Source organism: Emydura macquarii, unplaced genomic scaffold (assembly GCF_026122565.2).
Source record: "Emydura macquarii macquarii isolate MOO-44397 ecotype Brisbane River unplaced genomic scaffold, CSIRO-AGI_Emac_v2 contig_2205, whole genome shotgun sequence".
Taxonomy (NCBI): domain Eukaryota; kingdom Metazoa; phylum Chordata; order Testudines; family Chelidae; genus Emydura; species Emydura macquarii.
Genome location: NW_027132342.1, coordinates 26,047,753 through 26,070,668, shown reverse-complemented (window position 1 = coordinate 26,070,668; position 22,916 = coordinate 26,047,753). Strand labels below are relative to the sequence as shown.

Genomic DNA, 22,916 nt, shown 5'->3' with positions numbered 1-22,916 from the left:
GTGTACCATCCATCACCTTACTGCATGAAACATTTTAGGCTGACTCTGTAACTGAAGTCTACATATAAGCTCCATTATATATACTCTGATTTCTGGTTCCATTACTACCCATGAAACTAAGTAGTCCTTTTAGAATCAAACACAGCAGCTGTACCGGGCGCACTTTTCCTTTTTTCTGTCAGCTTTTTTTTGACTACACATTGAAGCTTGGTTGTAGAAAGACTGGATGCCTGGGGGTAAGATGGCCAGTTGCATCATGTTCTGGAGTCTGCCATTTGCAGTTTAAAGACATCATGAGTTCTTAGTCTCCATTATTCCCTTAATATACGGGTTTAAGTTTTTATTGATGTATTTGGACTCTGAACTCCTGGAGCAATGTTCCTTTAGTGTCTGATGATGGATTTTAAGGTGGTTGGTTTTTAAGGCCCTGGCTGTAAGCAAAACCTCATCCCCTGCCTGGCTAGTATTCAGCTTCTATACCCAGTCTGGCTTTGGTCCCATCTGCTGTCTCAATTTTCCCTCTCAATAGTCATCCACTGGTTTCCAGGACTTTCAGGTTATTGAGGTGACTCATCCCTCTGACAAAGGCACAATAGTTCACTTCTTCCAGAGTTAAGGTCCAAAAGGAAACAAAACCGTTCTTCTGACCCAGACTCTTGCCAGGCACAAGTCTTCTGAAAGTCTGTCTTCTCCTTCAACAGTCTGAACTCCTCTCTTTGATTCAGCTGCCAGCCTTCTTGGGCTCCAAACAGGCCTTTCTTTTCCCTTGTTGACAATGGCGTGTGCACCACTCCAGGGGGTGGCAGCATAGGAGCACCCATGCCCACACTCTGCTACTGGTTCCCAGCCTTGAGATCCTAAACAAGTGAACTCTGCCCTGTCACCCAAACTGCCCTGACTTTTCTTCCCAAGCCCTGTTCTTGTGTGCTCAGCGTGGCCTCCTCACTGGCCCTTTCCTGGCTGGTCCCCTGCTCCTTAATGGAGCACTCACTTCCCTGGAGTCTCCCTCCTGATTGACCACAGGCTGCCCATGTCTCCTAGCAGGTCTCTTAGTCACATGCTGCCTGTCGTGTGCGCCTCTTATTTATTTCCATGCCTTGGAGAGGTGATCTCAGCCTGCCACAGATGAGGCTGAGCCGTTAAAAGAGCCAGCTCACCCTGTGACAGGCCCTGACCACACCTGCCCTCTAGCCATTCTGCCATTGGCCTGTGTGGTTCAGCGGGTGTTTGCGCTTTACTTTTGGGATTGGAACTTGCTGTGTAAGATCGTCTGCCTCAGCTTCTCCCACTTCTAAAAGAGCATCTAGGAAATGTGTTTTCAGAGGAGTTTTGTGGAGTTTTTTTTACTGTCTGCCCTGAATAGGAGCCTCCCCCATTTTAATTAGGCTGCATGGTTGGGTCTTTTATCTGTTTTTTTTTTAATACTGATGGTTTTGTTTTTATAATTTTAAATTGCCATGTAGCACCCCATGCACTTTGGGTGGGGAGCTGTATATGTGTGTTCTTTCCTATATTGTACCATAGTTACTTACCAAGGAGGTGAACGAATACTTAATTTTTCTTGTGAGGTTATCTAAAGGAAGGAAAACTGAGACTCACTTGAGGAGATTGCTACGCAGGCTGTATGAATATATCTGAAATGCATATTGATGTTACAAATGTAATTGGAAAAGCTATTTAATCTTGTTTACCATTATCAAGACTTTGCACAAGGGCTGTTGTGTGTGTGTGTGTACTTAGTTGTATTATCTTTTTATTTTAATGCTCCTCTGCATTTCCTGACCACTGATTCCTGGGCCTGCTGTTGGCTCCTATATTTCCCTAAAAGAGTCCTTAAAGTCATAGCCACAGTATAGATTGCCAAGGAGAAACCAAGGGAAAGAAAAGGATCCTGGAAGCCTTCGTTTATTATTAATATCATCAAACTAAATGACAGTCCAAGTGTAAGAGGAATATCTTAACAAAAGAACACACTACAGTGTGAAACTCCCAATGAGGCTAATCCGTGCAGGAAATATGGAGTGGAACTATTTGTGAAACGAGCATGTGCTGTAAAATTCATAGGCACTGACAGGATTCCCACTTCCTTTACTGTGAGGTGGAGACAGGAAACAATTTAGATACCATAGAAGTTCTTTTCAATCTATATATTGGGCAGTTAGGCCCCAGCAGCCCTGAGCTCATCTTCAAGACCCCTACCTGTCCACACTTAAGTTCCAGTTATAGATTGTTTCTGCTCTGCTGCTGACAATGAATCAAGTTGACCTGTATATAAACTGTCAGTTGTTCCCCTTCCTCTAAACTTGATCTAGTGTCTGTATGTCTGTCCTTAGGATGAGAGTTCTCAGTGCAAACACTCCTCTGGTATTTGAAAAGCACCTAGCACATAAGGGATGCTACCATAAATGGATCATTAATAACAGTAACAATGGTTCAGCTCCACTGGGAGCCCTAGTGTAGATAGCCTGCCAGCTACTGACACTGTTTTTAAGAACTGTGTCGATTAGATTGGCTCTGAGCAGGTTTATATGCCAAGGTGCTTAGAACAGGATCCACAACCTACAGCTTTCTGCTTTAGAACTCCCAGCACTGCTGATATGGGGGAGCTGAACGTCTATTAGCAATAGTGGGAAACAGGAAAAACTCTTCTGTGTAGAAGGGGCCAGTGAGTGGAGTGACCTTCAAACACTTTGCATTGATGAGTTTTTTGTACCAGTTTCTCTGTGATGGTGTCTGTTGATTATGGTGTCCCAGTTGCTACTGTGTCTCTTCTCCTTTTTCTCCTATTTTATTTATCCCCATCCCTTTTCCTATAGCTGTGAAGCAAGCCATGAGGTTTTTGTCACATGTTTTCCTGTATGCTTTAATTCTCTATTTGTTAAAGTCTGCCTTTATATACCTCTTCGGGTGAGTTTCCTCCATCTTGCAATTTGTCTTCCATGAAACTGAATACTGGCCACTTCGAAAGTCTTTCTCGTTACCCTTATGCTTTTTTCTTATTTTTCTTTTTAGCATTTTTAACACAGCAGTCCTCACCACCACTTTTCCCCCACTATTCATGAGGGCTGCATGTACTTTACCCTTCAATTAGCTGTGATTGGATAAGTGGGAGAATGGGAACGTGATCAGCACTACAGGTTTCTTCTATTTCTATGGCAGTTTGTTTGTAATTTGACCTCTCCGTAAGATGAATTTCTTGCTAGACGACCTTGGCAATAGCTAGTTGCTGCAGTATGTAGTGCTGGCACAATGATACAAGCACTTTAGTAATGCATCCTGGTTACTCCTGGCCATATATCTGATGACTGAAGTAAAAGTGGTTTTATACACAATGTGTGCTTTCTGTTGCACCTTCCCTTACTCTGACAAGGCCCTGTGTACAATACGACCATGTGGGAGTGCCCTCACCCTTCCTTTTGTCAAATTGCTGCAGAAATCCCTTTGTGTCACATAAATAGCTGACCAGGAGGCTTGGCAGAGAGGGGACAAAATATTAGCTGAGGAGGCTGGCAGTAGGGGAAGGCCTTTGGAGCAAGAGCTGGGCTCAGGAGCGCTGCAGATGCCTTCCCCAGCTGTGAGGTTCCTAAGGGTCCCAGGAAATGGAGCTCCCTCATACACCCTGAGAGCTCCCGAAGAGAGGAGGCAAAGCAGGCTGGCCCCTCTCCTGAGGAGCTATGCAGCTGCGGGTGTGGCTCCCACACATCGTTCCTAAACTATGGACTTGTCTTCACTGCAGACTTAACTCAGGCTCAATTGCCGGGTTTTCTCTTAATATGCTCCTCTCTGTTGACACATACACATGCCTCTGTCAGTGCTACACGACGAGCTAGTCACCACTCCTTGAGCTATAGGGCAGACCCCGAGATAGCTGTAGTGAAGCCATGCAGCCATGGACAGTCATAACAATCGAGACATGATGGTCTTCCAATCCCTTCCTACAAACCCATTGACCAGAGGTGGATTATCAATCTGCCTCTGCTCAGCTCCTTCTTTCATTCTGCTCAGCTTCTTGCTTGCAGTTTCTCCAGCTTCACCTTTCTGTAGTGCTGGATACAGCAGCACAATGCCCCTAACAAGGCCATGTCTCAGCATTCAGCAACACGACCATACAAACAGGTGTGAATCTTGATGCAGCTTTAGGCCGGACCTTGGGATACATGCCCAGATAGCTGTATTCCTCGGCACAACCAGATACAGCAAAAGTGTTGATGCAGGGCATGGCAGCACAATACTGTGGTCATGCTATTGCGGGGTTAGGCTACCACAAGTTAACTTATCCTGTGATTGTTTACCCCATGCTTAGCTTGCGGTGAAGACAGATGCTGAGCTCCATGGGGCAGCCACCTCTTTCTATGAAATTTCCTTTGCCTGGGTTTCAGGTTAACAGCTGCAGCCCCCTTCTGGGGCCTTTTCCCACCCAGGTATGACTCATCAGAAATATCCTTATTACTTATTCCTGGCTGGGGCCACACATCCCCAGGAAAGAAGGGAAGCTTAGGGCGGGTTTATGGCAGCAGGTTGGGGAAGGGGAAATTGATAGGTCTCTTTAGGGAAAGGAGGCTTGTGGGAGAGAGTCTTTGCTGTGTTGGACCTTGTTGCATAATTAGTGTATAATTTAGTTCTAATGTGTTGCATAGTACAAAAGTTCTTGCTTATTCTACTGATGAAAACACTATGTAAGAGCTAAGTATTATCATTATCACTTGCAATTTCCAGCACTTTGGATCTTGAATACGGAACAGATCAAATTGCTGCTGTTAAAGAGAGACGTCGGTTTACTGAGAAAGTCCTTTATATTCTTCTTTCCTTCTCAGAAGTTTTGAATGCTGAGCTGCCTCTGTGTATTCTTCATAATGTACCATGTGCAAATATTCTTTGGGAAGTGATACTACCATTTGCACAGTTCTTACATAGAAAATATTGACCGTCCAATGTTTCCTGTACTATTGAGAATGTATATATATGAAGACATAAGATTGTAACTTTTGAGCAAGTCACTTTCTTTAACCATTTGAAATTTCCTGTTTCTGAAGTTCTCTGTTAATATATTAGACACTTGCCTTATACTATGTACTTTTTTCTATCAGCTGTATTGCTGTATTCTTCCTTTCTCTCATTAAAACCTGTTCTTCCTCATCCTCCTTCTGTGCTTCTTTTGTCCCTAATATCTCCAACATGATCATGGACTGACTCAGAGCTTAAATGTAAGTTTTTCAGCCCGCTGCTATATTGTTATTATAAGTCCTGCATGTAACCAGGGTCATGTTTGCAATCTGTAATATTGCCGTTGTTAGGGTACTGTACTAGGGCTCTATAATGTTACTTTAATACCACTAATCCATTTATTTAAGTGTTGACAAAGTACTCACTGTACACACAGAGTACAAGATACAGAAAAAGAGCTCTGTCTGGAGGAGCTTACAGTCTAAATAGATGGACAACATACAATAAAATGTACTGGGAGATGAAACTCAGAAGAAGGTTCTTAGAGCAATTTTAACTTTAGTCTCATGGGAAGTTGGCAGCATTTTTACTGATGTGCATTAGTACTTACAGGCTTTATGGAAGAAGCAAGTTGTGAGGTGGGATTTGGAAGAGGAAAGTGTGGACACCTTGTGGGATAGGAAGAGAGTTGCAGGCATAGGTGACTGTGGAAGAAGGAATAAGGATGAGAAATAGACTCTAAAGAAGTGGTGAGGTGGGGGTGAGTGATCAGAAGTGACAGCAGAGATAGAGCTTAGGGCAGAGTTATGCTAACCCTTGAGTGTGAGGACAGAGAAGCTTGAACTCCATATGAAAGACGAGAGAGCCAATTAAAGGATTAAAAAAGGAGTGATGTGCTCTGAGCAGCAGGCAAGAAAGAGATTCTCTGTAGTGCGAATCCACACTTTCATTAAACATAGAAATGCTGGGTTTTTCTGACTTTTGCAAGACCCAAGGGCAGAAAACAGGTTCTTTTCTTCCTCCTCTCCCCCAAGCCACAATCTGACTGAATGCTCTACAGGTGTATTTAGTGAACTGTACCCCAATTTTCTGCCTCTGAGCTTTGATGCAGAGATTTTCCATAGTTGTCTCTGAGGGCTCTTTTCAATAGGAATTTTTGTCATCTTTTCTCTCACCCTCAAGCTTGCTTTGTCTGGCAGGGAAAATGTCCTCAGGCAAGTGCACTGAGGTAAGCTAGGAATCCCTCAGCAATAGATTCCCCAACATTTGATCAGGGTACAGCCATCATCATCAAAGGGTTCCCATTCCTGTGTTTGGCACCAAACCTAGAGGAGATTCTCCAGAAGACAAGGAAGCTCTGCCATATGAGGCCAATCTTCTCTTGGGAGGAAGAAAGAAAGGCTCAAAAGTTTCTTCTAACCTTGGCCAGTACCACTTCTGACAGATGGTTCTTGAGATATTCAGACAAGACCTCCTCATAGACTTTAAACATCCTCCTCTTCTACTTTTGTGTGTGTGTGTTCTGTCCCCCAAATCCATATGAAAACACTAGGGTCCCTGCACTTTGTAGCAAATCGTCTTTGTCTGGGAACAATAATCCTGGCCCCATCAAGAGAGGTTCTCGTTTCTATACCAGATCCTTTGCAAAGATTAAAAAGGTCTTGAGCTCTCATTCTATTTCTGTCCACCTTCAACCTCTTTGTGTTTAAAATTTATTTCAGAATAGAGGCTTTAGCAGTGCTGAGCCAAGAACTATCTCCCTGAGATTTCTTAGCCTCCATAAATTTCAATGGGACATCTATCTTCATTTTCCAATTCCTCCCTCCTACCAAAGGTTCCTACATTTTTGTGACTGAGCTTCCATCCTTGGTTCCAGACAGTGCTCTTCAGCTTGACATCTGTTCCACTGGTGTTCATGATGTTGATGGTCATTCTGGTTCCTCTCTAAGATAAGAGGGTACCCAGATCTATCACAGCCTGAATGATCTACTGGTGAAAATGCAATCCCATGAGATAAGAGCTTGCCATGGTCCCTAAACCTGTCCAGTTTCTGGAACTTTATGGATTCTGAGTGAGTGAGTGAGTGAGTGAGATCAAAAAATCTCTTTTATCCCAGTTTGGGTATGCTTATATCTGGGGTGGGTCTATTCAAAGGTAGCCTGGACCTCGTGGTATTAACCAAGGAGAAATTCAAACAAATTGAAGCCTTCATCAAGTAGTTCTTCAGCACCTTCCAGGCATCAGCACACCCATCACACTGGTTGAGTGATTCTCCTGGGAAGTGTTCCATCTCCATCCCTTCACAATTTCCTGATCATGCCCTGTAGCTACCAAACTCAGGGCATAGGCCTATTTATAGGGGCAGCACTCACCCCATCATCTTTTCAAGGGCAAATCCTTGACTGAAGATTCTGCACCTTTACCCAACACCAGCCTGGGTGGATGGGGAGCTCAGATGAGACTTCACAGGGCAAATGGCCATCCCAGGAATCCCAGCTTGGCAGTAGCCTCCTGGAGTTGTGGGCAGTGAGGAATGCAATAGTCGCCCTTCTCCCAAGGTTCCTAGCAGGAATTGTAGCCATTCTCATGGTAAACAGAACCATCATGGCCTATCCCATCCACCACAACAGAACAAAAGGCTGGAGAGAGAGACACCAGAAAGATTCTTCTGCATCTAGAACACTTGGGTATGTTCCTTAGAGTTGTACACATTGGTGGTAAGACCTGCAGTCAGACTGAGTAGCTCAGCCATCATGAGATGGACATAGTTAAACAAGCAAGTTTCCAACCAGATTGCACAGCAATGTTTATTTTCACAAGCAAACCTGTTTGCAACCCAATGACTAGTAGTAATAGGAAGATAACAAAATTATGCATCTGGCATGAGTATCTCCAGGCTTGGAGAGTGGACACTCCATCATTCTCCTTGCTGGGTCCCTGGGGTTATTCCTTTGCCCTCAGATGCAGCCAGAATCACATTTCAGTAATTTTGGTTACCCCTTATTGGCCCAAGTGTCCTCTATTTTTCCAAACTGATGCTCAAGTCAGTGTGCAAGCTGTGGGACCTCATTCACCTGGTCCCCTCGGCCCACCCAGATCTGCAGCATCAGAGGCTTGCAGCATGGAACCCAAAGGCTTATGTCTCCCCGAGCTTGCTTACTCTTAAAGTTAGATGATTTCCTTTTCAAATTAAGAAAACTTTCTATGTGCTAATCTTACAAGGGCATGAAGAGGTAGGCAAACATTCTGCTAAATTGTCCACAAAAGACACTTTAGACTTCCCAATAGATGATTTTCATAAAGGCCTGAGCTCCAGCTTCTTGGAAGTGAAAGTCTCAGTCCTGAGGGACATGCATCCCATCCATTCCAGTTCTAGCCTACTGCTTCATCCACTATCTCTTGCTTTCTGAAAGCAACATCACTTCAGAGATCCCTGGTCTGATAAGGAGTGGAACTTCAGTTTAGTACTACAAGCTCTTGCTAAATCACCTTTTTACCCACTACAAGGGGCAAGTGTCCTTATAGTTTCTCATTCTAAAATATGCCTTCTTTTTGACCATCACATCATCTGAGAAAATTTAAAGAACTTGGGGCCCTTTTCATCATGCAACTTTACTTTTTTTTCCCTCAGATAAAATAGTTCTGAAGCAAGACCATATAAGGCTTTTGATACACTCTCCCATAGTATTCTTGCCAGCAAGTTAAAGAAGTATGGGTTGGCTGAATGGACTATAAGGTGGACAGAAAGCTGGCTAGATTATCGGGCTCAACAGGTAGTGATCAACAGCTTGATGTCTAGTTGGCAGCCAGTAACAAGCTGAGTGCCCCAGGAGTCGGTCCTGGGACCAGTTTTGTTCAACATCTTCATTAATGATCTGGAGGATGGAGTGGATTACATCTTCAGCAAGTTTGCAGATGACACTAAGGTAGAGGGAGGGGTAGATATGCTTGACGGTTAGGGATAGGTTACAGAGTGACCTAGATAAATTGGAGGATTGGGCCAAAAGAAATCTGATGATGTTGAACAAGGACAAATGCAGAGTCCTGCATTTAGGACAGAAGAATCCCGTGCACTGCTACAGACTGGGGACCGACTGGCTAGGCAGCAGTTCTGCAGAAAAGGACTGGGGGTTACAGTGGACAAGAAGCTGGATATGAGTCAACAGTGTGCCCTTATTGCCAAGAAGGCTAATGGGATATTGGGCTGCATTAGTAGGAGCATTGCCAGCAGATCGAGGGAAGTGATTATTCCCCTCTATTCAGCATTGGTGAAGCCACATTTGGAGTACCGTGTCCAGTTTTGGGCCCACCTGCTACAGGAAGATGTACACAAATTTGAAAGAGTCCAGCGGAGGGCAACAAATGATTAGGGGGCTGGAGCACATGACATATGAGGAGACGCTGAGGAAATTAGGCTTGTTTAGTCTGCAGAAGAGAAGAAAGGGGGAGGGGGGGATTTGATAGCAGCCTTCAACTGCTTGAAAGGGGTTCCAGGAAGGATAGAGCTAGGCTGTTGTCAGTGATGGCAGATGACAGAACTAGGAGCAAAAGTCTCAAGTTGCAGTGGGGAAGGTCTAGGTTGGATATTAGGGAAAACTTTTTCACTAGGAGGGTGGTGAAGCACTGGAATGGGTTACTTAGGGAGGTGGTGGAATCTGTATCCTTAGAGGATTTAAAGTCCTGGCTTGACAAAACTCTGACTGGGATGGTTTGATTGGGGTTGGTCCTGTTTTGGGCAGGGGGTTGGACTGGATCTCCTGAGGTCCCTTCCAACTCTAATCTTCTATGATTCTAAGTCCCCAACATTGGCTATGGCTACACTAGAGAGTTTACAGCAGCGCAGCAGCACTGATACAGCTGTGCCACTGTAAGCTCTCTAGCGTAGCTGCTCTAAGCCGACGGAAGAGAACTCTCCTATCAACTTAATTAATCCACCCCCAACGAGTAGTGGTGGCTATGTTGGTGGGAGAAGCTCTCCCGCTGACATAGCACTGTCCACACCGGCACTTAGGTTAATATAATTTATGTCGCTCAGGGTGTGGCTTATTCAGACCCCTGAGTGACATAAATTATATTGACATAACTGGTAGTGTAGATATGGCCTTTGTTTCCAAGAGAAGTTTGGCCTTCCACGTAACCCAGTCATTTTCTTGCCCTCTTTGGATCCTAAATTTTCCCACATCCTGGAAAGACAATTAAACATTTTAGGCGTGGTCAAGGTGGCAATGTTCTACTTTGTAGAAAGCCTGATGTTGTCCTGGTGTTATATGGGGAGCCGAGAAAGGAGTGCAAAGCATCAAAAGCTCAATATCTAGCATCAAAACCTCTATACATCCATATAGTAGATGAAGTCAACTGTCTCCCAAGCTTACAAGGCATCTAATTTAGATCCTCCTGAAGGCAAAAGATCCATGGGTACAGCTATTTTATGGACTGGAAAACACAACCCTGTATAAAGTGGTTTACTGGGCAGCTACAAACTCACATGCTTCTGCCTCTTTGGACATTCTTCAGTCATCCTTTGGTGCTCCCTCTATTAAGACTCTTTTTTTTTTTTTAAAGAAAAGAACCAAAAGTGTCCACAGTCAGCTTTATATTCTGTTAGCATAGTGGATATTTTCACTTTTTTCCTGTCTGTATTGTTTTTTACTGCTTGCTGCTTCCCAACAGCTCCAAGTCCAAAGGAGCAGTAGAGTCCCATGACAGGGAAGGCTAAAATTAGTTTCCTTACCTATGATTTTTCTTCCTTTGAATGGGAATCATACCCCAGGTTTACTACGTTTGGCAATTTGTGAATGTCTTGCTATGTGGCGATGATAAACAGTCCTATTCAGATTTTATGGTGAGGGAGAGAGGCTATGGCAAATCGGTTTTTATTTCATACTTTGTGGGGCGAGGGGAAGCACCTTCAGCTTGATTTTTTTCAAGAACTAATCTTCGTAGCTTCTAGCTTTTTCTCATTCTTCCTAGCTTTGGCAACCTAGCTCTGGGAAGCAACATCAATGCCATTTACCAGGCATGCCAGCAGAGGGTGCTAACAGGCAGACTGACCTAGCAGAGAGGGAAGGAACCTCTTGCCTCCCCGTGAGACAAAATTACAGGTAAGAAAACTAAATTTTGTGTTTTAGCCACAGCATTCTGAGTGGACTGGAGTGGGGAGCAAGGTGAAAGGTCAGAGAGGAAAAAAATGCAGTAGCTGAGGCAGAAAATGAGCAAAGCATGGAGGGGCATTTTAGTGATGGGAACAGAAGCGAAGGAAGTGCTAGATTCTTGACATGTGGTGGAGGGAAAACCAGTTTGGATTGGGTAGTTCCTGGAAATTCAGGGAGAAAGGAACTGAAAAATTAATGGAGGTCATGAACCTGGGTCGTGGGTGATTGTGATAATGCAACAGCAATGGAAGGGAAGGGGGATTTACTAAGGTACAGAAGAGAGCTCAGATATTCCATGTAACTGTTGTGTAACCTACAAAGAGGCAAACTGTTGGCTGTGGTAGCTGTATTAATTACATAAATACCAACACACAGCCCTCTGGCTGCTCTAAGCCTAGTGACACGCACAGAGCTACCTTTTCCACAGCTTTATCATCGTTTCAGAGATTAGGCTGATTTGTGTGGCAAAGAAGCTGATTTAGTTAGGCTCAAATAAAGAAAACAGCATTAGCACTAACAGGCAGTTCTGGAAAAGGCACCCTTCTGTACTCCAACACCAATACCATTCCATCCCCTGGCACACCCCAGAGCTTCTCTGCATTTCACTTTTCCCCAGCTCTTCAGCTAGGATTCATTAACATTAGATACATCCTCTCTTTGGGGAATGGAGGTACTGGGGGAAGGGCACCATCTTATCTATCTTGGGGATAGAATCATGATCTAACAGGGCATTTCTCTAACATTTAGTATTCTTCTGCACCTTCCCTTCCATGCTAATTAGTTATGTACAATAGGTCCATTTTGGATATGCACCAAGGGTTCTGATATTAATGCAAAGGGTATCTGATCTATCTGGACATCTTGGATCTGTTTGTTAAGACCCAGGCTGGAAAGCTTAAAATAACAATTCCTTGCAATGTTTCTAGTAGCTTCTGCTTCCATTTGGGATGGAAATGCTAAAAGAACAGCCTGTCATATGATATTCTGCTTCTGTTCCTGCCCAGCACCTAGAAACACTGACCCATGCAAAAACTGGGGGCAGAGAGGAGGGGTTGTGAGAAGAAATGCCAACTTCCAAAAGGTTCAGCCTGAGTTTGGGTGGGGAATATCTGGCAATCCGCCTGGATCAGCTTGCTCGTTCCAAATGATAATCCCCCTGGGTGTCACAGATTTTAGTCTGATCTTCCCAACTTTAGAAACTGAGTGTTGGCATCACCCTCTCCACTTCACAGCATGGAGGGGATGAACATAGTCAAGATCCCACTCCAGCGGATTAGAATCCCACTACAGTCGGCCCAAAGATATTGGGATGGAGAGGAAAGAGAGTTAACATGGCACGTGCACCCTTTTCCTGCACAGATGGGAATCCTCAGGTTAGGGAGGTGGGGTGGCTAAGAGGAGAACAGCAGAGGCACCATCCCTTGCCAAATCTGCAAAGTTTCTTGTGTAACCTTCCCCTTCTACAGGTTCTTCCTGGAGTTGGGTTGATCTCCTAGCATGCACAATCAAGCCCTTAGTAAGCTCTCTCTGTGTTAGCATTTTTCTCAAAATGCCCCACCAGTGCCCCACCAGTGGCAGCAACACTGGGAGCTCAAATGTAGATCAGCCACCACTGCTCTGACATATATGTCAGCTGATCCTGCTCAGAGCTTGTCTAGATGACATCACATCAGCAGTCTGTCCATGCTAGCACTCCTTTTCCCTCTCATTGATACCACCAGTGGTTGTGCAATGGTGGAAAATGCTAGTTTAGAGAAGATATAAATAGAGACTACCATAGGCAAAGCCAACCTCTCCAGTCACTTAAAGTGAGATTTTCAACAGTTCTCAGCCTTGCAAAAGTGTAGCCAGTAATGGAGCACTTCATCAAGAATATATTTTGCAAGTCAAACACCCTGATAAGTAGAGAGAGAAAGCTGAGGATGTAAAGTGCTTTAGTATGAGTAATCCTGATTTATCAGATTGAAACGTGGCCCCTTGCTGTGAAGATAGAAAAGAAGTTGGACACCGTTCAGATCAAGCATCTCTGAATGATTGAAAACATCAAATGGTTTGAATTCCAGCTGAATGAAGAGATCCGCCTTCTAACTAAACAGGTCCCACTCTTTCAAATGGCTGCCAAAACAGTCTCTAAGATGGTATGGTCATTTGCTCCAAATGCCCACCGACTTCCCTGTGAGAATCATCTTTGACTTTGGCCATATGAAACCAGGATGGAAAAGACCCCCCAAAAAACCTAAAAAAACCATGATGGTTGGACGGCGTCAACAGACATCCGTCCCTTACAGGCATTCTACCTTGTACAGTGCCAGTTTTGGTTCAGGACAGTACAGCATGGATGCACGTAACATGTTCAGTGACCTCTACCCTGCCCAGACAGCATGAGAACTGACTAAGTCAGTGCTGACCGAACTGCTCTTATGGAAGTCAGTGGGAGTTCACCATTGACTGCAATGGGAGCAGAGTTAGGCCAGTGCTGAGTGCTTTTGAAAACACCACCATTAGTTATCTGCCTTATCGGATCCCTAACCTCTCTATTCCTCCAGTACGTGTTTTGGCTGTTCACATGTGAAATGACAAGTTTACACCAGTGAAAATATGACCCTAACCTTACTGGCTGCTATTTTTTACCATTTTTCAATTCAGTTCAATGACATTTTATTGACATGACAAGCTCAATCAGTGTATAAAAAAAAAAGACAGACCCCTCCGGTTACCTGTCAGAGGTAACTAAAATCTGCCTAGCAAAGGGTTATATGCTGTATCTGTTGCAATATCTCATGTCCTTTTGTCGTTACTGTCCAATTAATTCTAGGTTGCTGTTTCTAAGCTGTTTACATGAGAATGAGCTAGACAATGACTACACAGTATAAGATATAGGGGTTAGCTGATGTTGGAACCTAGTGTTTGTGTTTGTACTTAGCACATTGGGGTTCTGATTGGACTGTGTCCTTTGGGCACAATTGCAATAATAATAAGAAGAGATGGCTCCCAGTGGCTGCATAGTAATGTATGTAGCAAAAAATGGCCATTGTTTTGGCTTCTGTTCCTACCTCTCTCTCTGCCTTTTTCAGAGGAAGCTTTGGGAGTTTCTGTGGAATGGCTGACAGTTTTTCAGAGCTGGCTTTAACTCATCAGAATGCTCCCCAGGCTATGTGCTCAGCGTGCTGCTGGGAAGAATTTAACCCTAGCCTGCTGTTCTCTGATTTGTGCTTCTAAAACACTGTGGTTATTAACGATAAATGACAGAAAAATAAACTGCCAAGAGACTTTCTGGATTTAGAGTAATTTGTCTTATATTTTGTTGTTGAATTTTCATGCATAGCTCCAAAAAAAGCAAACCTGGCATACCTTAAAAAGGCCAAGTACAGATCAGGCTGGCTACAAAGAGGAATGGCAGAAGTGGCCTAGACCTGCACCTAGCTCCCAGGATCTTGATACAAGGCAATAGCAGAATTTGCTAAAAATGATTCTGCAGTCTACATGAAGTTGGAGGTAAACAATCCTATCTCTAGGATGGGGACTGTGGGGAAATCATTTGTACTACAGCCAATAGGTAAATGTGTCATAAATAGCATCCCTTGGATATTGAAAATACTGCCTATGTTGTTTTGGATTGCAACAAATTATATTTAAAAAACTGGAAAAAGAAACCAAAGCTGTCAGAATGAGTTTTTTACAGATAGAAAAAGCAAAATACCGGAATTTGAAATCGTCGGGTAGATAGTAGCCCATATAGTAATCACTCCTGGTCTTTGCTATTTGTTTTTGAAGGTCTTTAGCAGACTTGCTGTATCCGTTGAAAATATAGTTGGCAAAGAGCAGCTTTCCCTGAATGTACATCTGCCAAGGAACATAGAAAAAGTCCAGAATATTAAAATGGGAACAGCCACCAGTTATTTTAAATGAGGAAATTAGGTCGAGGAACTGAAAAGAATAACACTAGAGTAGCCTAGCTATTTATATGAATTGCTGCTTTGAGCTTTGGCCTTTCATTATTTTATTAAAAATGTCATACTTCTTAAAGTGTTTTATGCTGAGGATCTCAAAGCACTTCATTCCTATGCATACAGGAGAACATTCTACATGATGCTTCATGAACTAACAAACAGCACAGCTATCTGCCCTGAGGACATTACAATCTAAGTTAAGAAAGGCATGATATGGCATAAGGAAAGTAGTGTGAATGGGAGGGAAACTAGCACAATATAATGTCATGAGGGTATTCGGTTTTTCATTGTACCCATTGTTTTAGTTCAATGTTTTAATAAATGTTTTTATTAGAGAGGATGAGAATGGGGAATTGTGCCACTTCTTCCCCAACCTTTTACCGATATTAATGAAACGTCACATCACACTCATCAGATAAGTATTATACGCCATTTTAAAGATGGGTAAACTGAGATTCAGAGATGTAAGTGACTTGACCAAGGTCAGACAATAAGTACTTTAGACTTGCAGGATTTAGATTACACTGTTTCTGCTTCACAAACACACTTCAGATGTAAAGCTAGATCCAGGCATAAACTAACTTTTGGAATCCTCTCCCCTTGATAACTAATACAGGAGAATAAAGATAATTAGAGCTGTTCAAAAAAACCCAATACTATTATTTTGCAAAAATATATTCAAAATTTTGTACTTGTTTAGTTATGAAATATTCTAAAATGAACCATTAAAAATATTTTTGCAACTTTTTTTTACCATTTTGTTGAAAACATCAAAAGTATTATCAAAATGATTATGAACAATTTGCATTTATCAGAAGCTGGATTTTTCAGCATTTATTGAATATCCTGGTTTTTGGTCAATGAAAAATACCAATAACATTTTTGTTAATGTTTTCAATTAAAAAAAATAGGCACTAATTTTTTCCAAAAATGAAATTACATATATATAAAATATAATTTTGATATATATTTGTTTGGAAACTTTATATATAGATAATTTACAAATATTTTTGAAAAATGGCTATTTTTCTTTGAAAATATTTAGGTTAGAACATTTTTTATTGTCTCTGATAATAATTCTTTGCCCTCTGAGCTGCTTCGATGAAAGAATCTAATTGCTTTATGTAGGAAGGAAAGTATTTTCCCAATTTTGCCAATGGGAAATTATAGTACAGAGCAGTTAACTGAATTGCTCAAAGTATGAAAGCAAATCAGGGCTGAAGAAGAGAATAGCTGCCCCAGTTTCTCAGTTCCCTACAGGTTGGGAAGCACCAAATCTTGGTAAGATTCTAATGATGTGATTAGTATTTCAATCCATATGTGAGACATTGCTTTGAAAACCAAGTTTTCATCACCAAAATCATGTTGTCGCACCATCTGTACTAGGCCCTGGTTGACAGAAGTTTTTTTACTTATTTGCTGCTGACTGTCTACTCCTCACGTTCCCCAGGTAACAAAAACTCCATGTATAGTAGTTTGCTTTATGAATAGGAGTTTGCGCCTGTATTCCTGAGCACCATATGGCATATGTGAGGGAAGCAGCAGGAATTAGTTTTAATATTTTGACAATAGTAAAAGCAAAGTAAAATGTAACATTTTGGTGATATAGGATAGACAAGAATAGAGTTTTTGTTTGTTTGTTTTATATGTGCTATGGTGAAGTCTTACAATCTATTTGGAAAGTGGGGAGGGAGGGCGATACATGCAGGATATGTAACATTGTCCAGAACTGACAGCCTCTAATAGAAGAGTCTAATATATGCTATGATGCAGAGGCGGGTCTGGAATTAACTAGAAATATAGCAGCAGCTTCCCCTTGTTCCTTTATTTTGTGAGTTTAGGTCTCCATTTTTATGTTAGCTACATTTGTGTTTAGTTACAATATTTGTCTGATGGGAAAAGTGACTTTATATACTGTGCATAATGAAGCAAATGAAAGGCTAGTATAACCCCTGAAATCAGTGGAATCATAATAGTGCTGAATCCAGCCCAACCTCTGCAAAACTGAATCCACATGCCATGGCCAAGGCACTCCTCTCAGAATTTCTGAATGTTTGTCCCCTAAATCAATAACAATAGATTATTAACAACGTGCCGCTTTGGAGCCAAACCCATGACCCCCTCCATTTAATAACAATAGATTATTAACAACGTGCCGCTTTGGAGCCAAACCCATGACCCCCTCCATTTAATCTGCACTCCCAACACTGAAGTTGGTATTGAAAAGGGATGGGGGGCTTACCATGGGCACATCACCCATAAAAGTGAAGATTTTATTTGTCATGAGTAACGGCCTGATTCTGCTATGTGCTGAGCACCCATAACACTTCTAGACGTCACCCTAAACTGACACTAATAGGCACTTCTCAGGGGGACCTCAGTACCTCCCAGGACAATGCCCTACATTCTTTTTTTCTCCTTTACTTGAGTATCTCGAAGCTGATTGTCAACACAGGAGATGCAAGAAAAGACAAATACTTTTTACCCAATTGCCAAAGTTGCCCTTCATTGAGCCAGCATGTGGATGGTTTATAAATGGGGCTCTAAGCTACAATGGGGCTTGTCCACTACAAAATGAATAAGGACAGAACTGTTCTTTGTTTTTTCTCTCTGTCTTAATGACAGATGGGAGCATACAGGATCTGAGTCTCATTTACAGTCAGAGGTCTGGGGTCTAGTATAAATGAGAATTAGGCCCACAGAGTTTAAAACTCTGAAATAACACAAATCACTTTAAGTTCGGAGTATATCCCAAACTGCTTATGTTGTGAGAAGTCCCAAATGATTCACAATTGAAAACATCTGGCTTGCTTCATGGAATCCTCTTAGCAGGCAGCACACTCCTAGTCAAAATGTTTTTTGAATATTTAAGTGCAACACACAATAAAGTAACAATGAAGTGTATTCACTAGAAGATGATCCAGGAAGTTACTAGATAATCTTCATTTTGTGCTTAAAGCAAGGTTTTTAAAATTTCTAATGTAACCAGTAAAGAATATAACACAAGGCACCACTTCTAATGGATAAAGGGGAGAAATCCTTGTTAATCTCAGGCGTTTTTAATTTCATCAGTGAAAGTCGGTACAATGGTATCGTTTCATCCATTTGTGATACATTTTTCTTTCAGTCAAAACCCTTATTTTGTTGATATCACAAAGGACTCTTTTTAGCAAAAAAGCGCTGAAGCCATTGTTGAGAGGGTCCGTCTTCACACACGTGGTCCTGAAAGCCTAAGCAGAGAATTACTCTGGTAGCTGGGCACCATTGCAGTGTTATGCAGGGCATTGCTTCTTCCCTCTGCTTCAGGTTTAAGCAGCGTAAACTTTATAAACCAAAGAAACTCCCATCGGTTGATCCTCTCATCTTTAACTCTCTTTTAACTCTCTTTGGCCATGATGTGTGTGATAGAGGGAGTAGCAACAATGCTCTGCCTCAAACACAGATTTCAATGCTGAATTCAAACTTCTGGGACCATGTTTCTCTTGGAGACACGTAAGGCAAACTCTTCATGCACATTTTGCCCCCGGTATCCCAACGAGGAACACGACTCCCGCCCAGTCTTCTTCCCAACAACAAACCAAAGTTTTATTAATTTCTTTGTGATCACTGAATTCACTGAAAAGGTACACAAAATCTGGGCCAGTATGTTCCATTTGAAGCCCAATGTTATCTGGAGCAGCAACATGACATACATGTTTTTCTCTTAGCACTCCAAAGTGCTCTTGTAATAATGTGCATATCATAACTGAAACTAATAGCACGCCAGCCAATGATCTAAAGATTTGTGAGGATACAGGGGAAGTGTGAGCCTTGGTGTTGCCCACCTTCTCATTCCCCCTGGACAGCATATACCTGACTCTTCACCAGACTGCAATCAGCCCCTCCACTTCCAATGGACTCCCTCTGATTGTTCATGGAAGATGACCAAATTACCTAAACTATACTAACCTGAAATGTATCCTTTTGTGTTCTTTCCCCCATCTTTACTCCTCTCTCTGCTGATTCCCACATTGTTTTGTTTGCTTTTTCTTTTTCTTGTCTGTTGCTTCCCTAACCCCTCCTCCTCTCTCTCTCTACCTGTTTCTGTTTGGGGGCCCCATATTTTAGTCCTTACACTTCTCCTGAATCCCTGTTTGTTCTTTTCATAGCCCTTTCTGCCACCAGCTGCTCCATCTCCCCTTCCCATGTCTGTCTGTCTCTCTCTCTTACCCCTTTATCCGCCCTTCATGTCTTTTTGCCAGCCTACCTATCTAGGCTCTTGCTATCTGAGCACTATCCTTTCTCACACTTCTCCTTTTCCTCACTCCACTTACAATTCTTTCTTTTGCTCTCCCTATTCCTATCCCAACATGCACCAGCAGACTTCAGCCACCCGGGACCCAGATTATATGCCCTGCTCCCTATGCTGGGAACTTATGCTTGGCTTTCACCTGTTGCCTTCTCTTGCTCTTGTGGCCTCAGTGCAGACTCTGCAACTGGTAGGATGACCATACATCCCACGTTTAATGGAACAGTCCCGTATTTAAGCTCTCACAGGTGTCCCAACTTTTTCTTCAAAATTGGCAAATTGTCCTGCATTTTCTGCCTCCTGATCAGAACCGGGTTTACAATGGTGTCAAAGCATGGGACCCACACTCAGAAGGGGCCCATAAGGGGATGGCTACAGCTGCGGCGGGTCCTGCTGGCTGGATCCCTGCTTGCCAGCCACCTGCCCACCAGCAGTGAGTGGGGGGATCCAGTGGCCTATGGAGATGGGTGTGCAAAGCTGGTGGTGGGGCGAGGCTGCAGCGTGTGGAGCCGAGCCACTCCGCTCCCCCTGCCAGTCTGTCAGTGAAGCCCCTGCCCACCCTCCACGTGCCGGCTCTGGGGCTGATCCCAGCTCGACCAGCAGGGCCCAGGCCCATCTCCAGCTGGTGCTGGCTGTGCACTGTGTCATCTGGTGACTGTGGGCAGGCAGCAGCCTCAGGCCAGGTGGGGAGGCTGGGAAGACACAGCGCCAGGCACCAGAAGAGGCGGGCCTGTCCTTGGACCCAGCTAGGCATGGGGGGTGGAGAGCGCCGGGCAGAGACAGTCAGTCAGTCAGTCACCCCTCCCCCGTGTGAGAGAGGGATGGGGGATGTTGCCACTCCCTGTGTTGGGGGTAGGGGTGTATGTCTCCCCCCCATGTGTGCATCCCCCGGCCTGTTCTGTGTGTCCGTTCCCTCCCACAGCCCACGGTCAGCTCTATGCACCACCACCCCCCGACACACAAGTAATTTTACCAGGTGTCCCATATTCAACATAGGGAAATATGGTCACGCTAGCAGTTGGCCTCTTCCTGTTACTGCAAGCCCTATGATAATGAGGGCGCCTGTCACTGCCAAGTCCACTATGTGTGGGCGCATTCCTCCTCTAACATTGGCTGGAATTAGTCACAAAAGTAGCTTACTCCCCAAAGAACTACTAGCACTGTCCTACTGCCAAAAACTAGAGCAGGATATACCAGTGACGTCAGCTCATTTAGAACTCTGATTCTCTCTAGGGCTGGTGAAAATATAAGAAGCACGGAAAGTAGCTACAGAAGCAGCCTGCTAGGTTATATTGTCCATCTCCCTTGCCGCTGCAGGACTGAGCTCTACAGGTATGTTCTGAAATACTAAAACGAATGATGAGATTCCCTGGTACAGGTGTATGTTTTCCAGGATCATACAAAATTAGGATTTTGACAGAAGGGTAGGTAACTCTCCCATCTCAAAGATGAATCCAGAGCAATTAATGCAGAATGCAGTGAAACTCTCCTAAGAGCATATGAATTACCATATGAGATCTGACAAATCTTCTATTTGCTCCAGCATGCTGCTTCTGACAGTGACCATATTCACTGATGCTTCAGAGGACTGCAACTCTTTCCCCCTATAATACACCTGGCCAATCATGCAGTGCTATGACTCAGTGGAATTTCATCCCTCAAAAGCAATCAATCTGTGCCTTCAAGCATCAAGTTTGTCTGTTCTTGTAATGTCTGGCTTGCATAAGCACAAACGTTACTGGTCAAAATTATCCAGTTCTTTTCAAAATGTTGTGACTCTTGTTGCCTTGTGGCCTCCTGTGGCATAAGATTTTTCACGGGTTGGCTATATGTGCAGTAAATAAGGATTTCCAGTTTTTGCCTTAAACATGCTGTCTTTCAGATTTGTGTCCCTTTGTGTTCTCAAAGTAGAAAAAACAAACCCTACCCCCTTGAGCTGAAGCTGCCAGAACACTGGGACTCTGTAGAAGCAGTACTGCTCAATAGTGAACTTTAGAGTCTCCGTATGTGTAAAGGGTGTAGCTGCGCTGATTTATACCAGCTAAGTATCTAGCCACAAATCTTCCCTTCAAAATAAAGTGTCCACCAGAAAGAGGAGAAAAAATGGCCTCAAATTGAAATAGCTAAGGGAGGCATAACAAACAAGGCGGGGCAAACAGGATTGTCTTCTTTTTTGTTTTGTTTCCTCCTTTTCTCTCCCTAATTTTGCCAAACCAAAGAGGTCGAAGGTGAACTTTTTAAAAAAGCAGTAGTGTGTGTCAAAAAACAGAAACAAAGCAGACATACGAAGTGTTTGATTTGTGATGGTGGGTTTGTTTTGTACATGTTGTATGTCTCCATTTCAATTCCTCTTAGTCTTTTGGATCTTTGATTTGTTTGTTTGTCCAGCAGAGCCATTAAGCAACAAAAATAGCGGTGTACTTCCCTTCCATATTTTCCTCATCTCTCAAGCTGATGAAAGGAATAAAAGTGTTGTTTTTATGCTCATCACAGGTTCTCTGTGCCCCACTTGTATTTTTTTGTAACTGATGCAGTTGTTCCCCTGACTGATTTCTTTCTTCTGCCTAGTATTTCAGATAATTAGCAAACTCCCAAAGTTTACTACTCAACACACATTCACAAACACTGGCTATGTCCCCTAAAGAAAGTGGCTCAGCAAACCTGTGTCTGTGTGTGTGTGTGTGTGTGTGTGTGTCTGTGTCTGTGTCTGTGTACATGCACTGAAAATAAAGATTTTCACACAAAAAATATCTTGAATTTGCTCCAGAGTTCAAACAAAGTTAATGGAAGCTTCAGCATCTGTTGGGATTTTGTAGTACAGTCCCTTTCCTGAGCACATTATCTATTAACAAGAAGCTGTGGCACATCTGTTAGTCCACTACAGATTGGTGGTGTCTAGAAAATTAAGGAATGGACCCAAGGACATTTTGTGTGCCCAGGCCTACAGGATTTTTTCATTTGGAGGTCAGTGTAATTGAGCATTTTCTTTTTTCTTAGTTGGTATTTTTTCATTGTGGCTGTTAAGTTCCTTCCATGTTTTTGATGATCAGTGGTTCTGTGGTGATGGTGAAACTCAAGTTCTATGTTATCTGTTTTGTTTTTAAACACTCAGGACAATTAAATTCCTTCTGTTTACATGAGTTTTTGCCTGAGTACTGTAATTGTTTTTTCTTAGCCAATATGTCATTAATTTTGTATTTTAATTAGTACATGTCCTAAAAGGTAGCTGTAATGGGCATATTTTAAAAACTGAAAATAAATGTGTGGGTTTTTTTTCAGTGGTCTTTTTCAAACCTTCTAGTGCAGCCTCTGCTCCGAGTGCGGTTTCCTCAACAGGCACCATGTTTGCCTTTCAGGCTAGCCCAGTGGTTCCCAACCTTTTTGGTTCGAGGGCCACAAATATCATTTTTACAACCCTGAAGGGCCATCAGTCTATCAACTCATAAAAACTGTAGTGATGTACCCACTATTAAGGACTACAAATCACTACATATTTAAAGTCAACATTTTGATGCTTCTGTGCTCGTTTTTACATTCGCTATTTTACACCTACAAATTACTCACAGTAGGTCACACAATCAT

The 22,916-nt window shown here is 42.9% G+C and overlaps 1 protein-coding gene across 1 annotated transcript in view; it reads right to left on the bottom strand.

Moving 5' to 3' along the window:
- LOC137160862 (uncharacterized) overlaps nucleotides 1-22,916 on the bottom strand; it is a 65,126-nt gene that overhangs the window by 6,854 nt on the left and 35,356 nt on the right. The window contains exon 9 of the mRNA XM_067559788.1: nucleotides 14,797-14,939. Within this exon, the coding sequence (XP_067415889.1) occupies nucleotides 14,797-14,939 (143 nt within the window). The remainder of the gene's footprint in view (nucleotides 1-14,796; nucleotides 14,940-22,916) is intronic.